The sequence below is a fragment of the Suillus clintonianus genome, assembly GCF_016758775.1.
Source record: "Suillus clintonianus strain FC179 chromosome Unknown DEU56scaffold_42, whole genome shotgun sequence".
NCBI classification, from domain to species: Eukaryota; Fungi; Basidiomycota; class Agaricomycetes; order Boletales; family Suillaceae; genus Suillus; species Suillus clintonianus.
The window spans coordinates 102969-119692 of record NW_024539266.1 but is presented as its reverse complement, the minus strand read 5'-3'; the positions used below and the strand labels follow the sequence as shown (position 1 = coordinate 119692).

General features: G+C 46.2%; 10 protein-coding genes across 10 annotated transcripts; 8 read left to right on the top strand and 2 right to left on the bottom strand.

Annotated features, from left to right (window-relative positions):
* Window positions 1-2988: 2988 nt before the first annotated feature.
* On the bottom strand, window positions 2989-3681 carry DEU56DRAFT_913395 (uncharacterized protein; the record flags this gene model as incomplete). Its single annotated transcript, XM_041357517.1, has 2 exons — window positions 2989-3282; window positions 3409-3681. 2 exons carry the CDS (start codon window positions 3679-3681, stop codon window positions 2989-2991), a joined length of 567 nt encoding a protein of 188 aa, XP_041207745.1.
* Window positions 3682-4675: 994 nt separating this feature from the next.
* On the top strand, window positions 4676-4963 carry DEU56DRAFT_700289 (uncharacterized protein; the record flags this gene model as incomplete). The annotated part of the gene is made up of 1 exon (XM_041347300.1): window positions 4676-4963. A coding segment is annotated over one exon (288 nt), but the record flags the coding sequence as incomplete, so codon positions are not given.
* Window positions 4964-5086: 123 nt separating this feature from the next.
* DEU56DRAFT_871714 (uncharacterized protein) lies at window positions 5087-6194 on the top strand (the record flags this gene model as incomplete). The annotated part of the gene is made up of 2 exons (XM_041355724.1): window positions 5087-6041; window positions 6106-6194. 2 exons carry the CDS (start codon window positions 5087-5089, stop codon window positions 6192-6194), a joined length of 1044 nt encoding a protein of 347 aa, XP_041207743.1.
* A 335-nt stretch (window positions 6195-6529) lies between these two features.
* DEU56DRAFT_738043 (uncharacterized protein) lies at window positions 6530-6847 on the top strand (the record flags this gene model as incomplete). Its single annotated transcript, XM_041348633.1, has 1 exon — window positions 6530-6847. A coding segment is annotated over one exon (318 nt), but the record flags the coding sequence as incomplete, so codon positions are not given.
* A 567-nt stretch (window positions 6848-7414) lies between these two features.
* DEU56DRAFT_737959 (uncharacterized protein) lies at window positions 7415-7684 on the top strand (the record flags this gene model as incomplete). Its single annotated transcript, XM_041348625.1, has 1 exon — window positions 7415-7684. A coding segment is annotated over one exon (270 nt), but the record flags the coding sequence as incomplete, so codon positions are not given.
* Window positions 7685-8341: 657 nt separating this feature from the next.
* Window positions 8342-8593, top strand: DEU56DRAFT_737902 (uncharacterized protein; the record flags this gene model as incomplete). Its single annotated transcript, XM_041348619.1, has 1 exon — window positions 8342-8593. A coding segment is annotated over one exon (252 nt), but the record flags the coding sequence as incomplete, so codon positions are not given.
* A 75-nt stretch (window positions 8594-8668) lies between these two features.
* On the top strand, window positions 8669-8887 carry DEU56DRAFT_718472 (uncharacterized protein; the record flags this gene model as incomplete). The annotated part of the gene is made up of 1 exon (XM_041347637.1): window positions 8669-8887. A coding segment is annotated over one exon (219 nt), but the record flags the coding sequence as incomplete, so codon positions are not given.
* Window positions 8888-9986: 1099 nt separating this feature from the next.
* Window positions 9987-10904, top strand: DEU56DRAFT_913393 (uncharacterized protein; the record flags this gene model as incomplete). Its single annotated transcript, XM_041357516.1, has 1 exon — window positions 9987-10904. One exon carries the CDS (start codon window positions 9987-9989, stop codon window positions 10902-10904), a length of 918 nt encoding a protein of 305 aa, XP_041207738.1.
* A 1164-nt stretch (window positions 10905-12068) lies between these two features.
* DEU56DRAFT_737960 (uncharacterized protein) lies at window positions 12069-13292 on the top strand (the record flags this gene model as incomplete). Its single annotated transcript, XM_041348626.1, has 4 exons — window positions 12069-12350; window positions 12402-12653; window positions 12701-13063; window positions 13116-13292. The coding sequence occupies 4 exons, from the start codon at window positions 12069-12071 to the stop codon at window positions 13290-13292; spliced, it is 1074 nt and encodes a 357-aa protein (XP_041207737.1).
* A 1765-nt stretch (window positions 13293-15057) lies between these two features.
* Window positions 15058-16336, bottom strand: DEU56DRAFT_949217 (cation efflux protein; the record flags this gene model as incomplete). Its single annotated transcript, XM_041359098.1, has 8 exons — window positions 15058-15344; window positions 15397-15549; window positions 15607-15615; window positions 15672-15833; window positions 15892-15952; window positions 15975-16005; window positions 16063-16170; window positions 16225-16336. 8 exons carry the CDS (start codon window positions 16334-16336, stop codon window positions 15324-15326), a joined length of 657 nt encoding a protein of 218 aa, XP_041207736.1. The 3' UTR covers window positions 15058-15323.
* Between the last annotated feature and the right edge of the window lie 388 nt (window positions 16337-16724).

Below are 16724 nucleotides of genomic sequence, written 5' to 3'. Positions count from 1 at the left end.
GCGGACTTTTCTTGTGTGGCGGAGAAATGGGACGTTTGCGGCACACCTATCGACAAGAAGGAATATATCGGCGCTATCACCGGTAAAGCTCTCGAATGGGCGAGAAATGTTGTGCGCTCGATTCGTGCATCAGACCAACGACGCGGGAATTTAAGGGATACCATTACGATAGGTAACGAGAAGGCATGGTTTCAAGGAGACAATGGCGAGCCGATAAAGCTCCCTACAGTCGAACTCCTGCTCGACGAACCAACACGCTGGGACTCAGTTTACGCCATGCTTAACCGTCTACGAACTCTACGTCAGGTAAGGCCTTATCTCACTTGACATTTGTCATAGACTAATGGTTGCCCAGGCGGTTGATTTGTTCTTTGAGTCCGCCAATCAACGCTCCATACGCGAGAAAAAGCTGAGTCCAATGGAATGGCATTTCCTTCAGGACTTTGAAGTAATTCTGGAGGTCCGTATCAATGTCTTTGAAATGTATGTTGCAATTAACTGTGTTATGTCAGTCCCCGCACAGAGCTCAGCAATCTATGTCGAGCGAGAGCACTCCCATGTTGGGTAGTGCAGTTCCAACCTTTGAAAGGTTACTCGAGGATTGGAAGCAGTTGGCTATTGGCGCCCCGCACTGTGCGCCACTCATCAACATTGGTTTGACTTGGGCGGAGAAGTATGACGGCCGGATGGCCTGCACGAATGCATACGCAGTTGCAATGTGTCAGTCCCTCTCATTTTCACAGAGGCTAATTTCTGATGATTGTTTTATAGTCGTTGATCCAACCTGCCGAATGTCATGGGCTACAGATCACTGGGACAATGATCGAGTTGATTCGGCGAGAGCGTTCATTCTGAATCTAGTACGTTTATTTAACTAATAACAGCATGCACTAACATGTCCTGCAGATGCATGCCAAGCGAGCGCAGAGGCTCCCTGACGTACCAGTTCCAACCCACCCAGTCTCAAGGCTACAAGCACGCACACTAGGCTCGCGTATCTACGGACTTCCTGAGAGGGATGTACCATTGCATAGCCACGATATTTTCCAGACGGTCGAACAGGAGTTTGGGGCTTATACCACAGCTAACCTTAGTCCTGAGAGAACGAACATACTCTCTTTCTGGCAGGTGAGCATCTTGTTTTCCGTCAAGTCACATCTTTTGTCGTTGACTACGACATTTTGACTAGATGTCCGAGGCAATGTTCCCGACAGTCTACGCCATCGCTATGGACTACCTCCCCATCCAGGCATCCGCTGTCCCCTGTGAGCGGGTGTTCTCGTCAAGCAGCGAAACGTACACCAAGAAACGCAATCGCATCAGCCCAGTCCTCATGGAGGCGCTACAGATGATAAAGTTCTCCGTCAAAAAGGAGTGACTTGACTTTACCAAGGGTTGGGCGGCGTCACAATGGGACATGGAAGGTGCGATGGTATCCGACAATGGTTCTGACGAGCTTCTGGCACCCGTATCTAGCGAAACTACAAGTGACGGTCGTGCATATGACGCGGTCCTCAAAGCCATTGCAGAGCATGAGTGCGATGACGTTGACGACGAGGTCACCATTTATGATACTTGACATTTTTGATATATCTTTTGCCGCACATTTCTTACTCCTTGCTTACCATCATGCACTTTATCATTCTTCGTGTTTGTATATTTAATTTCATTTGTTGCTTCAAACCGCATCTGACAGTCTCCTGGTCAGATAATTGCATCCTCAGGATCTATTGAGCTGGAGTCATGCTAATCAGCGTGCGAGAGCGCCATCTCCCACAGGTTCACTCATTTTCCTCCACTCTCTGTCGCAATGTCCCCAGCGCTCCCCACCATCGACGGCATTTTGCTGCACGCGAAACGATGTTTTCAGACGTCGGAGAACCTGCATGCCTCTCACCATCTACGAATCCTGCACCACAAACACTTTCGGTGCATCAAATCGCCGTTAATCCCTGAAGAAAGTCGCCGCGGATCCAATCAACAAGGTGATTGTAAGTACTGTGTCCTGGTAGTTTCCCTGAAGAAACTCACCGCCGAACCCATTAACTTTAGGGTATAGAGTCCTTTCCCTGAAGAAAGTCGCCGCGGACCCGATCAACAAGGTGATTGTAAGTACTGTGTCCTGGTAGTTTCCCTGAAGAAAGTCGCCGCGGATCCAATCAACAATGATCCAATAAACGGGTGAGTTTTTTTTTTTCAATTATCTGTTGTGACGGCTCACTTTCCTTCTCGATATACAGTATACAATGTGACCTCAATTCTCGACGATCCCCGACGACTTTGCTTCCAACCCAACCTGCATCACTCAATACTCCCGCCCCCAACACAATCTCCTCAAAATTGCGCGCCACTCCACTCAATCCTCCCGCCCTCTCCTACCCAATCTCCTCAAAACTGCACACCACTTCGTCATGAGCCGTTCACGGACGTTTGCTGCCGCCCCCACCCGGGCCACCTCCACTAATCCGCCGGTACGTGAAGGCCTTGCTGCCTGATCTACCCTCACCCTCTCCATTTCCGCCCTTGCTGCCCGTTCTTTCCTCACCCTCTCCATTTTCTCCCTTTCCAGTATCTTGCGGGCATGAGTGAGACTGCAATATTGCTAATCCAATTTAGCTTTCCAAATATCGGAGAAGTCAGCTGTCAGTCGGTCACTTACATCCGCCTGGGGGCCCATTGCGATCGTGTGCGTTGATTTGCGATCGTGTGCTTTGGTTTGCGATAGAGTATTTCAGATGTAGTACTACGTAGTGTTATCGACTTGTCGTTGTAGAATCAAATCTGATGATTGATCGATTGCGCACAGGCTGCACAGCGCACAATGTTTCTATTTCGGGTCCACCCTATTAATACACGTATCTCTAAATTCTAATTAAGTCTTATATGTTACACGTGAGTTTGGGTCCTACTTCTTAACTCAACCATCATGTCCATTGTCCATCGCCCACAGAATCAAGTAAGTTCGTATCCGCCCTCCACGCCAACGTCCTAGTCCTCCTCCACGCCAACATCCCAGTCCTCCTCCACACCAATGTCCCAGTCCTCCTCCACGCCAACGTTCCAGTCCTCCTCCACAACAAATCTGCACAAAACGTGTGAGTTCGTGGCTACGAATACGTCTTTGATTAGTATCACAAAGATTGCAGGGGCCGTTATTCCTGAAGGGGCGTCTGCAGCGGGGGAAGTGGGGAAGGTGGTATCTGGGAGGGTAACCGGTGAGTGTTCGTTTGGGATGGTGTGGGTGTGCTGATGCTGCGAATGCCAGAAACTCGTGGAGCTCATCTGCGGTGCAAACGTCGTGTCCCACCATTGGTCCGCAGCCAAAGGTTCTCACATCGCTGAAGCCAAAAATTCCTATTCTCGGTCTCCAGCCAGCCATGTCCACACTGTCTCCAGCCATGATTTCACATTCTCGACCAGGCCGTAATCTTCATTGGCCTCGTTCTCCAGCCAGTCATGCCCGTACGCTGTCTCCAGCCATGCACACCCGTCCAGGGTCTCTGCGCGATCTCCCCAAAGCCACAGCAGACCTGAAAGAACTTGCAGTGGCTCCAGCAGCTGAACAACGAACACCAATGACTCCCATAAATCTCGGGGGTCCTTAGATGGCATTGTGCTTGCTGGGATCTTGTCCGTTAGACCGCTCACGCTCTGTTCAGCGGCTGCTACGTTGCAGGACATGCCTGGGTTCGTTGTCAAACGTGCTGCTCATGCCGTTCATCAATGAGGTGAGTACTGCTGTCTCTTGCTCATATTTCGTGTGTTTAATTTCACCGCAGGCGACTGTGCGTTCAGAGAAGGTGATGATCCGACACTATTTACTGATTGGCGGGGTTCCCAATGCCTGTATTGTGTCCAGGGTGTTGCGACTCGTGATGACATTGACAAGACGCTCAGGTTGGGCATGGCGCATCCTACGGGCTGTTACAATTGGGTGAGTTGCTGTTCCACGACGCATTTCTTTGTGATGATAATGTACGATCTACCATAGCTAATTTGATGCCTGCCTCTCTATTCAGCAGAGGCTCTACAAGGGTACCTCAGATTCCAAGCATCGCCCTTCGGTGTTACTCGAGCGCATGGCGGACGCTCAGTATCTTGAAAAGAAGAACTATCATTTGTTGTACTTGTAAAATCCCCGGCCGCTCTCTACCATTTGTATTTATTTAAATTTTAAATTTATTCTAAATTTAAACTTAGTTTGAGCTGGCTTGAAGCCTGGAAACACGGCTTACTGACTGGACCGGGCCGTGTATTATGTAATATATAACTAGATACATGGCTTGGCTAACTACCGCTCCGGCCACGGCTAAAGCCGGAGATAAACTCAAACTGCGGCAACACTACACCCGCTCATCAACTCAGGGCTGCCGCTCTTTGTCATGTGAAAGATAAAGCAGGTGGATTTATCCAGCTGCCCCATTGCTCACAGCCTGTTAATGAGTTTGTTAATCCCGAGCTCTTTCCACTGATGTATCCCACCTTGTTCCCGTACGGTGTAGGTGGATTTGAACACCCGCGTCGAAGTTCTAAATTGTCTTTGAAACGTCAAGTTAAGCATTTTTTTAACTTGTCTGACCGGCGCTTTCAAGAACATCATTCTTTCTTATTCATCGTGTTCAATATGCTCCAACGTCGCACATCTCTCCTTCATACCAGTCTGAAGGCTAAATGATCCTCGTTTGGTGATATCGCCAATGGATTTGCGTCAGTTTCATCACAGACAGTGCATGCTGTTGCTGAGCGTGTCGCCAAGGGTGATCTCTCTACTGCGTTTACTCCCGAAGAACAGAAGGTTCGGGCATTGCTTAAGCAAGTCAATAGTGTCACATCGCATGTCCCTGGTTCCAGTTCCTCAAAGACCGTCATGCGCAACCAAATACGCGGCCTTATGATTGATAAAGGTCTACCAAATTTTTACATCACAATTAATCCCGCCGATGTATACAATCCTGTTGTCAAATTTCTCGCGGGAAATGACATTAACGTCGATGACTTGTTACCTGCGGATGTACCACAATATTGGAACCAATCAATATTGGTCGCCCGGAATCCGGTTGTGGCTGCGAAGTTTTTTGACTTGTATATGAAATCTTTCTTCTCTGCATTGTTAGGTTTCGACGCTGCTAATGGCCAGGCTTCCGAGGGTATTTTGGGGACCGTGAAAGCATATTTTGGGTGTGTAGAGGCACAGGGTCGGGGTACGTTGCATTGCCATTTGATGGTATGGCTTGAGGGTGGGCTCGATCCTAATGAGATCAAGGCTCGCATCCATGATATGAATGACATCAAATTTAGAGATCGTCTGTTAGCCTTGCTAGATGATAGTATATGCAATGAGATCCCACCTGATCCAGGGCCTGAATATGTTGTACCTTCTTCAATTCATCATCCTTGTGCAGTGAGAGGAATAGCAGTCAATTCAGATCACAAAACATCTGATAACAGCCTAAGTCGTCAGAAGGATTTGCATAATGTTGTCAAGGCATGCCAGATTCACAAGCACAATGCAACATGTTTCAAATATTGGAAAGGTCCACCTGCGCCGCGGGAATGTAGATTTGATTTGAGTGAGGATCATTTTTGTCCTGCCAGTTATTTCAACACTGAGTCCGGAGAGATTTGTCTGAAATGTCTTGATGGTATGGTCAACAATTTCAACAAGACAATGATGGAAGCCGTGCGATGTAATATGGATATAAAGTTCATTGGTTCAGGTGCGTCCGCTAAAGCGATCTTGTACTACATCACAGATTACATCACAAAGTCCCAACTAAAGGCACACGTTGCCTATGCAGCATTGGATCTAGCACAGCGTAAATTGAGTGAGTATGATCCGGCTGATGATGAGCTTGTGCAGCGCGCCAAAGAATTGATCAGAAAAAGTGCGCATGCGATGATCTCACATCAGGAGCTTTCTGCACAGCAAGTTTCAGCTTATCTGATGGACCAAGGTGATCATTACACGAGCCATGAGTTTCAGAATTTGTTCTGGACATCGTTTGAAAGGCATTTCGAGGACACACTGCCAAAATTCACATGTATTGTGAAACAGAACTCATCTGATACTGGGAGTGACACGGTTAATGACCCATCAACCGACAGTACCAATGGTGAAGAACAGGACATTGGGTTCTCTGCTGATGATGTGCAGGATGAGGATGCAATTCCAAATCTGGGCGACGACACTTTAGACGCTGACGAAGTTGGAATCACAACAAACGAAGAGGGATTGTTGATTCCGAAAGCGAACCAAGTACAGGATTCCCAGTTGAGATCGAAGGAATTGCATGGAATGTGTCTTTGGGATTTCATAGCACATGTTGACAAGAGGAAGATCAGCAAACACAGTGTACAACACTTGGAAGACAGTGGACTTTCCAATGAGGCAGATTTTAATGGGCACGACATGGCATTTAATGATGATGAAATGGATGCAAGTGTTCCTCTTGCATTTCCGAATAAGGAATACAAGGATGAGACAGATCCAAGTTCTTTCATTGCGAAACTCACTAATAGTGTATCTCTGATGCGACCGACTTTTTCGATACAATCCAGTCATATTGAAAGCAGAACTCATCATTTGGTGATACGACACCCAAGAAATCGTCGTGTACCTGTTCCCATTGGACCTTCATTGCCACGCCGAGACCGTCCGGATGTGAAACAACGCTATTGTCGACTCATGCTAATATTGTTTATGCCGTGGAATGCGCCATGTGATTTACTGAGAAACTGCTCTTCGTGGTCAGAGGCATTTGAAGAGTTTCTCCACGTATGCTCACCTAGGTTTCACTATGTTATGAAAAACATGCAGATTTTGCATGAATGTAGAGACAGTCGGGATGACCATTACGCGCAGCGTCATAAACGACCTTCAAATCGTTGTAATCGTGTTTGTGGGGAAGTTCTCGAACGTACCTCCACATCAGAAGAGTTCTTGGATGACGGATCAATGGAGGAGGACATTCTTGATCATATGAAGAGGATTGAGGAGTCTACATCGATCAGACGAGCGCATCAGCAGGATGGAGTGTTAGATTGCTTGCACTATATGGAAGACGCCGGTCGCTTTGATCTCAAACAGTGTGATCCAGAAAATATACGAAATGGAACCATAGCAGATGCCCAAGGAGAAGCTCAACGTGTCGAGAATGATGACACATCTCTTGAAAACGAATGGCAACACGCGTATGAATCGAGAAAGCAAGAATGGAAAAAACTCACCATTGAACTGGCGCAAAAAACCATTGCTGTCAATCCGTCCATGTTGGGTGAATCATCTATGGTCACTGATGGCCAGTCATTTCGAGAGGCATTCCAAAGTACATCTGATGACAACATCAATATGCCGATCATTGTTCAGGATGGTAAACAAACAGAAGTGCCATCACCCATGGTAGATATCACTGCGATGATTAAAGAATTCAGTCTGAACACTGAGCAAGCTAGGGCGTTCTCACTGATAGCCAACCACTCCATTGAAAATAATGGTGAACCTCTGCGCATGTTTTTAGGAGGACCAGGAGGCACTGGTAAATCGCGTGTCATTACAGCTGTGCAAGAATTTTTCAAACGGCGTAACCAATGCAGTCGTTTTCGATTGTCGTCCTATATGGGTGTGGCTGCACGGAACATATCTGGAATGACTTTACATTCTGCTCTTCTTCTCAATCAGCGTAGAATGAAGGGGAGCAAAGGAAAAACCAAGCGTGATCTTGTTGCGATGTGGCAGAACGTGGACTATCTGTTGGTTGATGAAGTTTCCATGATAGGATGCAACTTTTTGCTGCAAATAAGTGAAGCACTGTGTGAGGCAAAAGAATCATCGGATATTTTTGGAGGCATCAGTATAGTTTTCGTGGGGGATTTCGCACAGTTGCCTCCTGTAGGTCAGCGTGGCTTGCATAGAAAAACTTCAACACATGCCGTTGGTACGATCCAGGGCCAAAATGCATTGTTTGGTAAACTGTTGTGGTTATCAGTGTCAACCGTGGTCATGTTGACAGAAATGATGCGCCAACGAGGGCCTGAAAACTTACGTTTTGTTGAACTTCTAAGTCGTTTACGTCGTGGGGCATGTACGAGTGATGATTTCGAAACTTTGAACACCCGTTTACTGTCCAATGTGCGTCCGGATTGGAATATGTTGGGATGGTTAGATGCACCCGTCATAGTTCCTACGAATGAAGTCAAAGACGCCATTAATGAACGAGCGACTCTGGCTTATGCGATACACACCGGACGGACGATGCATTGGTATGACTGCTTGGATAAACACAGAGGTCAATTAATCAGTAAACAGGAATTGCGAGATCACTTGAAAGAAATTCACTCGGGAATGACATCTCAGCGTCTTGGCAAGATCCCACTAGTGATCGGGATGCCTATCATCATTACTCAAAACTTTGATGTTGCAGCAGGTATCATGAATGGTTGTATGGGCACGTTGAAAAGTGTGCGATTTACGGAAGATGCGGATGGTGTACGACATGCCATTTCATGTGTTGTACAGACTCCGTCTACAACAGCTGATTTGTTGCCTCACCTTGCACCCCATGAATCGGTTGTATTGCAGGATACGGTTGACTTATCATTTGTGAATCCTTTCAGTGGCAAAAGATGTTCAATTAGACGCACTCAGCTACCTATAATGCCAGGATTCGCGATGACAACTCATAAAGCACAAGGCCAGACACTGCAACATATTGTTGTAGACCTTGCAGGGTGCATTGGCACAGAATCACCGTATGTCATGCTATCTCGTGTCACGTCCTTGGAAGGCCTGTTAATACTACGACCTTTCAATCAAAAGAAAATAACTTGCCGTAGAAGTGAGGACTGTCGTCAGGAGGAGAAGCGTCATCAGATATTAGCTTTACAAACCATAATGGATACAAGCTCAGAGTCTAGCGAACGTAACGCTGCACACCATCAGATCAAAAGGATGCTCGGTACCACCGATGTCAAATCATTGACTTACCATGAGTTCACGATTGCAGATGGTCATCTACAAGCTCATGGTCAAAGTCCATCACCTCCCAACATCGCTCGTCAGGTCGAACAGATTCAAAGTGCAAATGACAAAGTATCTTCCCATTCAGATCACGTGAGTAACAACAAACGCAAACATGCCCAGATGGAAGAGGACCGCACAGACGGCCAACAGATATCAAATCTAACCCTGACACGATCTTTGGCTGCAGATCGTCCACGGAGACGAAAGCAGCGGATCTCATGACCAAGGTATGTCTGGAATAAAGTATTATGACTTGATCGGATAATGACATGTCACACAGTTGAAGGGGATGAGAGAAATCCTGGGCTTGGTGTCTCTTGCCATCACACGTTTAATGCCCAATGTACTAGTACGTGATGATATAACTGTTCATTTTTATGTCTCCTTATTCTTGGCAAATTGTGACAACCAGGTTGTTGTGCTATCAACATCAGCTTTGTTGATGACGTCTGTATTTTCAAGCAACACATTCAAAAGCAAATTGGCTTCAAGTTCCACCTCCCCGACTCACAGTGTATTCTCTATGCTGCTGTTTCACAACACTAAATAGTGTTCATGTCGCAAATGGGTATGGTTGACATACATCCCTCTGCATTTGATGTGCTGACCGACCATTAGTACTACCCCTTGACCGCACAGTCCATGTCTGCCAGTTGGCTGTTTCCGTCTACCCCTCTATATGCCTCCCAGAGCCATCAACAGGGGACCTCTTTTCACATCAGGAGTCGGAACCCATCTATTCAATTGAATCCTTGGCATGCGTGCCCTTCGCATAATTTACGTCACTCTGTTCCTTGTGAGTTCCATTTGTTTCTGTTTAGTCAATGATCATACATTCATGACTCTCAGTCAGCTTTGTATTAAAATTATGATCGGTATCGCCTCATTCATAGGAGTACAGTTTGAAACATTGTGCCGAGGATCACCATCCAAAACTCCACACAAACTGAAAACAAGTGCGTAAACCATGTCGAACCCGACCAATTTCATTGACTTGTATGTAGAGGTCAGAGAAAATGTGATGGATTCTCTGGATCTCGCCGAACTATCCCTCTTCGCAAGCGCCAATAGCGTTTTGCACAGCGCAGTGGAGAAATATATTCAACGACGAAGACTCATCATATTTGCTCTATTCATCAACAACCCGCAAGAGTTCATTGGCATATTGCAGATCACGGACAGCGTCATTTCAGGGTCAGCAGCTCTCAATATCGTGCAAGCCAGGCAAGGTGCTGTTGAAATCAACGACTTGGACGTTTACACTACTCTTGCCAACTTTGGAGATCTCATTCGTTTCTTCACGGACAAAGAACACTACAAAATAGTCGGGGACTTTCATCGACCGCCCCCTGGTCCTTACAACAACACTGGGATAGCCAAAGTTTTCAGGCTGAAGAAGAAAGAAAGAAAGATAGACATCATTGTAACCCACTTGACCGCGGCGGCATCCCTCATCTTTCAATTCCACAACACAATCGTGATGAACTTCATTTCTGCAGAAGCTGTTTTCTGTGCTTACCCAGGATGGACGCTCAATATGCTCGGACTTGTGCACCCAAGAATGTACAAACAAAACGGAACCAACCTATCCACAATCAAAGCGCTTGCAAAGTACATGAAAAGGGGCTTTAGCCTATACTCCGATATTGCTGAACTTGGACCACACGACTCGCAATGCATCAAAACATATTATTGTCCACAGATCACACGAAGCACGAACGACAAAGGCAAAGTCGCGTGGGTGTTTAACCGCACAGGAAGGGAAAGTGGAACTGTGGGGAGCGTGATGCACATTGATAAAAGTGCGATCGTGTGGTGTTTAGGAGGAGACCAGTGTGCAGATGAAACATATGCCGGCTCCCCTTCATTTGTTTTTGCGACATGACAAAGGTAAGAATCATTTGGTAAATGATTGAGACACGAAGCTGATTGCAGAAAACCAGGAGAAACAAAGAAAGTGATGTATGTAGACTGACGAAGTAACCATGTAACAACATATTGAGTGAGCAGCGAAACGAATCACAGAATTGAGCAGTGTGAAAGTATGTGACACCAGACCGTAAATATTAAGAACATCAGATACAATGAGCTGCAGCAGATGATGCATCAAGTCCAGATGCAAGCATGAATGGAGTTTACTAGTACGGTGTTTACTTCAAAGCAGAAAGTAAGTCCCTAGGTGGGAATTTTGTCATTCTGAGCCGAAAATGCTACGGCAATGTCGCTGGGAGGAATAACACGCAAAACCCTAACATTAACAGTGTAAGCAAACTGAGGGGAAAAAAGTATGACGAGAAACATACTCTTCGATGGCGACAACGACAGCAATGTAATCACGCCTCATCAAATTGACCACATGACCTTCTCCGTCAACCTTAAACACAAGATAAGGGCAGAGAAGGGATCCATTGCGATGGAGATTGCGGTCAAAAAGTACCAAGAACTTCAACCTCTCAAAATCCTCGTCATCGCTGGTTATCAAGACTTTATGTTCACCAACATCTGCATGAATGTTGAAGTACCTCTGAGTAAACATCAGGGCGACTCCGCCTTCCGGAATATCCCTAATAGGAACTTCAATTAAACCCGAATGACGACCCCATGAGCAAAAGCATCCCATGACCTGTCTTTCAAGAGACATAGATAGAAGTGTTGTGAGGAATTAATATGGGTGTATAGTGAGACCGAAAGGACGTGAATCAATTTCGATACTGAAATGTGACATCACATATTGTTAGGGTGCGTACCACTGTAGTGAATGACTAATAGCCAGCACCTTGCCAATGATTCAAATGACATCTGAAAAGGAATGTATGATCAATGACCAAACAGAAACGAGTGGAAACTCACAGCGGATAGAGTGACATAGATTATGCGAAGGGCACGCATGCCAAGGATTCAATTGAATAGATGGGTTTCGACTCCTGATGAGAGAAGAAGCCCCTGTTGACGACTCTGAGAGGCATATAGAGGGGTAGACGGAAACAAAAATTCGCACCAAAAGCAACAATCACTGCACTCAGAACCCTGCTCAAACCACATTGTTATAATGGACGTCGACCCCACTACCAACAACAAACGAGTTGAAGGTGGACTTTATGATGACGTCGTCCGTCAGCTGATGGCGTTACCAAAGGGAATGTCTTTAGGAGATGCCACGTACCAAAAAGATTTCGTGCGAGAGACCAGCCTCTATTCTGGAGGCTTCGCATACAAATGCAAAGAAAACGGTGGGGAGTATGAGACAGTTCTGGTGGGCGAAATCTTGCCACGTCCATGTGGAACGAAATTTAGCGCGATGGGTAATCATTATGTCGGAACTGCAGACACTGTAAGCATCTTTGCATCATACATTGCCATTTCACTCACAAAAAATGGTCAGCCGAACGTCATTGATGATAAAGCGAGAGTGAAAGGTGTATTTGCGCTAGGTCAACCAACTCAGGCGACGGAGATGATGTACATCACTTTTGGAAACCAAATCGCAACGTTGGACGACATCATCCAAAGTGACATCGAGGAACTTAAGAAGAAAAACAAAGATATCAATATAAAGGAATGGACTGCGCATGCAGGAACTGACCAATCCGGGGCGCCTGATTTCATTCTAGTGAACACCGAGCCATTGTATGCGGTAAGAGTGAATTCCTGATGAATGTCAACACTCTGACAAATTCACAGGTACCGAAAGCTGCGCAACAAGCGATGCAAGGAAAACGAGCAAGAGTGGAGAAGAAAGCGCTCAACAGTAACAACGATATTCCGGAAGGCAAATGTGCTGAGGGAGGATCGTCTTCTGACAGAGGAACCAAAGAACAGAACCCCGAAACTGCAATCAGCATTAACACCTTTCACGATCCGACTACTCTCCCGGATTACGGAGGAGATCTGTTCCAACACGTCAATGCTAAGCTTCGTCAACTAGATATCAGAAATGTGGATAATGAACTCATCGCTCCTCAAGATTGGTACTCTTCACTGAGGCGAGGAACTCTGGTCATGATAAGGGCCACATTACACGCTTTCAATTGGAAAGAGCGACGGGTGAGAAAATCTTGATCACTCCACTGTTCAACAGATGCTGATCAATAGAAAGGTTTATCAGCTGAACGCACACACCATTCGTGTGATGGACCCATCCAAGTTGGAAATAGAGCCGTTGAATGCACAACCGAATGGTTTTGATAACAACGGAAATGCGTTGGCATCTACCTCGCGTGCATCTGATGCAATGGCGAACATGAGTTTGGGAAAAAGGGTGAGGAAAGATTGACGGATGAGGAATGGATGAAGTTTGGAGTTCCGATCGATGGAGTAAACAATTTGTACAACTATACGACAGATGGTGGCATCAGAATGAACAAAAATTGATTGGGTATACAGATTGGAGGAAAAAAGACGAGAAAGAAGATACCGATGCCATGGAATGAAGCTGACAAACACTTTGACGACCAACTTCGTAGGCATCACTTTGTCTTGCTTGACATACAACTCCTCTGCATCTTGATGGGGAGTATCCTGATAGTGTCTCATGAACTAACTTCTTACCAGCATCTTTCTCCTGCTCACCATCATTTATCGCACAGGAACTGAGTAAAGGGTTTCAAACGTTTGGGGTTTATGAATAATTATGGTATATCGAGAAGACGTTGACTGTGGTATCAAAGTTGCTTAGTATAAGGAGAGGAAGACCTCCAGTGTCAGTTGCAGAGAGGGTGGGGTTGAAGGAGATGCCTTATTTTATATTCACGCCGGTTGGACTGCAACCGCTCAAAGCCACAAAGGCTCTTTTACTACACTACCCATAAGTATGGTCTCCTCTCCATTTCCTGTGCATTAAATGACTCCCTTGTAGTGATTTTATACACGCAGATATTTGTTTCAAGTCATTCATCGGTCCTGGGCCTGAAGCCTTGGCTCCGCGGTGCCTCTTGACAGTTTTGACTAGGTCATGCGTGTCAATCACAAGGATACGTTGATGTTGTCTCCCAAGCACCGACTCATTCCTTAAACGGTGACCTCTCCCGCCGCCCTTCCCCACCTCGGTGAACCTATTACGATGTACACTATCCCTAGCCTCGTACCTTATGGAGGGGCCTCGACGTCTTACTCCACTCCCTTTTCTGCGGGCCCTGATGCAGTTTAGCAGCACCACCAAAGATACGGTTGTAAATGTTGTCTCACTTCTTGTGTCAGCCTGCTTGCCCCGCAAGGTTACTACTCATAGGACGCGGAAGATGCTCCAGTACCCTGGCCAATTTGGGGGAGACTCCTGATGCAGACCATGCATAGTCCTATCAGCTTCATGACGACATCACAATTACAAAGGCATAGCATGAATCGTATGACCAACGGCAAAATGGTCCATCGTGGGCAGATCAGGCCCAGGAAATCTCGTTCAGCCCCCATCGAGAAGAACAGGATACAAAAGGACTAGACAACCATGAGATCTTTTCAAATCGGATGTCGAATGGAGGGAGTTGAATTGTCTCTTACCTTTCATCATTGACATTTTTCTGTAACCGCGAACTCACTAGGTTAAACTTAGCCGGACAGAAAACCAATCAGAGTCAATCGATGACTCACCATTAATAGGGTGAATAGCCTCTCCGAGGATATCAGTTTTTCACATATGCTGCCTCTCGTTGCAGAACAACACAGCTCAGGCAAATGACATCACTACCTGCCAATGCAGAGGATCGACCCATCACCGCTCCACAATGCGATTCCCTGTCATCGAGGGGATCACCCATTGTGTAGGAGTTTTTCAACTCCGATGGCAGCGCATCGCGTGGACTCCGTCTTTGAACTAGATTGTGGTAATCTTATACTACTATTTGCCAGGATGGGGAATACATGTGTTATAATAATGTCCTCCAGAAAAGCTCTCTTTCGTTGAGGAGGCATAGGAAGACGCGTAATGTCGGACCTTTTTGCCCGCCTGCACTTGACTGCGTTGAAAATCACTTGCTCGCTGCGAACATGTTTGTCGATCTCTGAAATTTTGTTTTATGCAGATATTACACGCGAGATGGTGATTGTGTGATGCCGGTGATAAGCACTGATCTTCCAACCAAGTATGAAGTTCGATCAGCCAGTGGGCAATCATGCCGCTATATAAGGAGACTGCAGAGGGGAAGCCCTGGAGCAGTATGATTACACGAGTACAGCAACAGCAAGCAATCAGTAATATTAATCTTCTCACTTGTAAACAGACCAGGGTATCCCAGTAAACGAAACAACATATTCTCATAGATATACTGATAGCATGGCGGATATATCGTTCCATTCAACCGCCGTTCACCTACATAATTTTTCGATGTTCCTGCACACCGCAACTGAGTTATTAAAAACGATGAATTTGAAATATTACTTACGGGAGCATGAGTTGTTTCATGATCGACGTGCACAAAGGCACGCTCGACATTTGGAAGCACCTCAATCTTATCCTGCAGTTGCTGGCTAATATCGTGTGCCTTCCATAACGGGGTAGTAGCGTCCATGACGATGTCCACCTCGACGACGTAATCCTAAATGATAGTGTCAGTGAACGAAACACATCTGATTATAAGCCCAATGGCACGCACGGGTCCGCTCTGCGTCATTGAATTAAGTCAATACGCAATCATACACAATGGAATTGAATACTCACGTGATATGCCCGTACAGTATCGATTTTCTCAATTTCATCGCTGAAGGTCATGGCTTTGTAGATGATGAGTTGCAGGAAGTCGTGTGGCGCAGACTTCCCGGCCAAGAAGCCAAATTGCTCATAGATAGTGTGGCTCCAAGCAAAGATGACCCCAGCACCAATCTGTCGGAGCAATCATATGAGCTGACAATACAGGAGATACATGATGAATGAAGCGCACGAGGATAGCGCCAGTAGGGTCCAGCCCTGTTTGACATATAAGTTTGCAAAGAAACCAAGAGCTTAAGTTACGAACACCATCACAATCTACTTCCTCCAGCAGACATCAGAATACCTGGCGAGCATGATCACTTCAGGTTACCAAACTGCTTGAAACAGAGAGTTTTCCTACCGAATCCATTGATGAAGAGATCATTTCGATGATCCTCCCATAGGACCTGCACTTGGCTTGACTTTGACTGGAGGGTATAACAATACAAGAAAAGGGCAAACTTGACGCCTGTTTGATTGAGAGATTATTAGATGATCACAAAGGGCCTCGCAAACTACGTACCGAGCGCAGCTGCAACTGAGATGATGGCCTGAGTGTGAAAGCCATTGTCCTTTTCTTGACTCATAATTGCGCGGACGGATTCAACAATAACAACCAAGTTGACCGAAGCCATGCTGCGAGAATGTCAATCAGGCGCTAAAGAGCTGAGAGCTAGACAAACAGAGTGAGACTGACGAAGTTGGTTTTGAACCAACTACAGTGTGCGGAGAGGCTGAATTGGGCTCAGAATTGGTATCCACAGTAGCGTCCTGAGGCGACTGAGTGTGCTGTGCGGTCCTTTATCTGTTGATCACCTCAATAACCTGCGAAAATGTGCCTTTCCACAGCAGAACTTGTGCGTTTTCCAACCGATAAGCTGATCAACCCGCCCACCTTTAGCTTGTCATTCTCTTGTCCTTTCGACCACATCTTCCCCGGTCAGATCTATAGATAGAGCAGGACGTGGAGTCGGGGGGTGCACTGTGCACATTGGGGTGTATATCGAAAGGCACGAGTGACGC